This window comes from Nicotiana sylvestris, chromosome 7 (genome assembly GCF_000393655.2).
Source record: "Nicotiana sylvestris chromosome 7, ASM39365v2, whole genome shotgun sequence".
In the NCBI taxonomy this organism is placed as follows: domain Eukaryota; kingdom Viridiplantae; phylum Streptophyta; class Magnoliopsida; order Solanales; family Solanaceae; genus Nicotiana; species Nicotiana sylvestris.
This window is the reverse complement of record NC_091063.1, coordinates 76,083,245-76,085,728: the sequence shown is the minus strand read 5'-3', so window position 1 is coordinate 76,085,728 and position 2,484 is coordinate 76,083,245. Positions and strand designations below refer to the sequence as shown.

The window sequence follows — 2,484 nt, the reverse complement described above, 5'->3', positions numbered from 1 at the left end:
CAGCCCTGGAAGCCAAGTGCATCACCTTTGCTGATTCCTAAAAAGTTTAAAATGCCTAATATTCCAAAATATGATGGAACAACTGACCCATGAGATTACATAATAGCGTTTACAACTGGCATGAAAGGCAATGATTTAACCAAGCAAGAAATCGAATCAGTTTTGGTTAAAAAATTTGGTGAAACACTCACGAAAGGAACATTAACATGGTATTCTCTCTTACTCAAAAACACTATTGATTCTTTTGCCGAGCTTGTAGATTCATTTATAAAAGCATATTCGGGAGCTAAAAAAATTAAAAAAAATGATGGAAGGCATCTTTAAGGTAAAATAAGGAAACACAGATACTCAGAGAGTTTGTGAATAGATTCCAACGGGAGAGGATGATGTTACCACAAGTACCTAACAATTAGGCAACCCTGGTGTTCGCAAGCAATCTAAATTAGAAAAGTTCAGAAGCCACAAGGAGAATGAAGGAAAGTTTGCGAGAATTTCCAGCAACAACTTGGAATGACGTGTACAACAAATACAACACAAAGCATCGGATAGAAGAAGACATGGTTGCACAACCAATGTTTGATGAAAGAGCAGGGCCAAGACATTCAGAATCAGGAAAAAGGATCGGAAAAAACAAGTACGAGCATTATATGGGTCCTGCAGGTTGAGATTCTCGGTCCAAACAGGAAAACTTACAATCAGAATCGAGATCAAGACAAAAAGATGCGGGTTCTTCATCTAAATTCAGAAAGGTTCGGGATGCAGGAGGTGACAACTCCAGCACACATGTTAGAGTCGGAGATTACAGTTTTAATGTCAGTATCTCCGAGTTGGTAGCCGTTTTAAAAGGTATGGGAGATAAGGTACGGTGGCCTAAAGAAATGAGATCAGACCCAAGGAAAAGAAATCCAGATCATTGGTTTGAATTTCACAATGATCATGGCCATAGAATAGCAGATTACTGGTTACTACAAGGAGAGGTCGAGAATTTGTTGAAGCAAGGCTATCTAACTGACCTGTTCAGCGAGAAAGGTAGACAATCATATATGAAGAACAAACAAGAACCCCCAAAACCCATATCTCTAGAAAGAACTGTTAACGTAATAACCGGGGGAGATGGGGTCAATGGTGTGACTTATACAGCTACAAAAAAGACGTCAAAAGTCACAGTCACTCATGGGAAGCGAATACGCCAAGCCTTGGAAGGAGAGAGTATAACATTTGATGACGAGGATGTGGACGACTTGATGATTCCTCACAATGACACACTTGTAATATCTTTACTTGTACATGATACTAACATAAAACGAGTTTTAATTGACCCAGGCAGTTCCGTGAATATCATTTTACTAAGAGTGGTAATGAAATACAAGCTAACGATAAGGTGATACCAAAGGCACAGTCTTTGTATGGATTTGATAATTCAAGCGTTATCACAAAAGGGGAAGTAGTGCTTGCTATGTTTGCAGAAGGGGTTACCAAGGACACAAGGTTTCAGGTGATAGATGCAGATATGACTTATAATATAATCTTGGGAAGACCATGGATTCACAAAATGGATGATGTACCATCCACAATGCATGAAGTTATCAAATTTCCTTCATAGTGGGGAATTCGTCAAATCCGTAGAGATCAACAAGCTTCTAGAAATATCAATTCGGTGGTGGCTACCAGCACGGTAAATGAGGTTGCAAGCAAAAGGTAAAAGTTATAGAGTTCAGTTGAGGATGTTATAGTACAAACCTTAACTGAAGGCATTCCAGGACAAACTGATGTTGATTCGAGATCCGCTGATATTCAAGAGCCAGAAGAAAATAAAAAATATTAAGACAACTACCGAAGAACTCAAAGTGGTGGTGCTATTTAAACACTAGCCAGACAGAAAAGTTTACTACGGAGCAAACCTGAGCACAGAAATGAAAGTTAAGTTAATTGAATTTTTAAAAGCTAACGCAGATTGTTTTGCTTGGTCGCATTCAGATATGACAGGTATACCACCGGAGGTGATGACTCACAAACTGAATGAGGACCCATTATATCCACCTGTCAAGTAGAAGAAAAGGAAGCATGGATCCTTCTAAAATCAAGTGATCTAAGATGAGATACGAAATCTTTTAAAATTTGGATCAATAGGAGAGATAAAATATTCCAACTAGCTAGCTAATACTGTAGTAGTTCCAAAAAAGAGTGAAAAATGGCAAGTTTGTGTGGATTATACTGACTTAAATAAATCTTGTCCTAAAGATTCATTCTCTTTGCCGTACATAGATCAACTAATTAATTCTACCGCAAGACATGAACTGTTAAATTTTTTATATGCATAATCAGGATATAACTAGATAAAGATGGATCCTATAGATGAAGAACAAGGGGACTTATTGTTACAAAGTCATGCCCTTTGGTCTAAAAAATATTGGAGCCACGTACCAAAGATTGGTAACTAAAATGTTTCAAGAACATCTGCGAAAGATTATTGAAGTCTACATT

At 37.7% G+C, this 2,484-nt stretch overlaps 1 protein-coding gene across 1 annotated transcript; it reads left to right on the top strand.

Annotated features, from left to right (window-relative positions):
* The first annotated feature begins 470 nt into the window (after positions 1 to 470).
* On the top strand, positions 471 to 1,603 carry LOC138873333 (uncharacterized). The gene is made up of 3 exons (XM_070151792.1): positions 471 to 660; positions 763 to 1,268; positions 1,328 to 1,603. The coding sequence occupies exons 1-3, from the start codon at positions 471 to 473 to the stop codon at positions 1,601 to 1,603; spliced, it is 972 nt and encodes a 323-aa protein (XP_070007893.1).
* Positions 1,604 to 2,484: the final 881 nt, after the last annotated feature.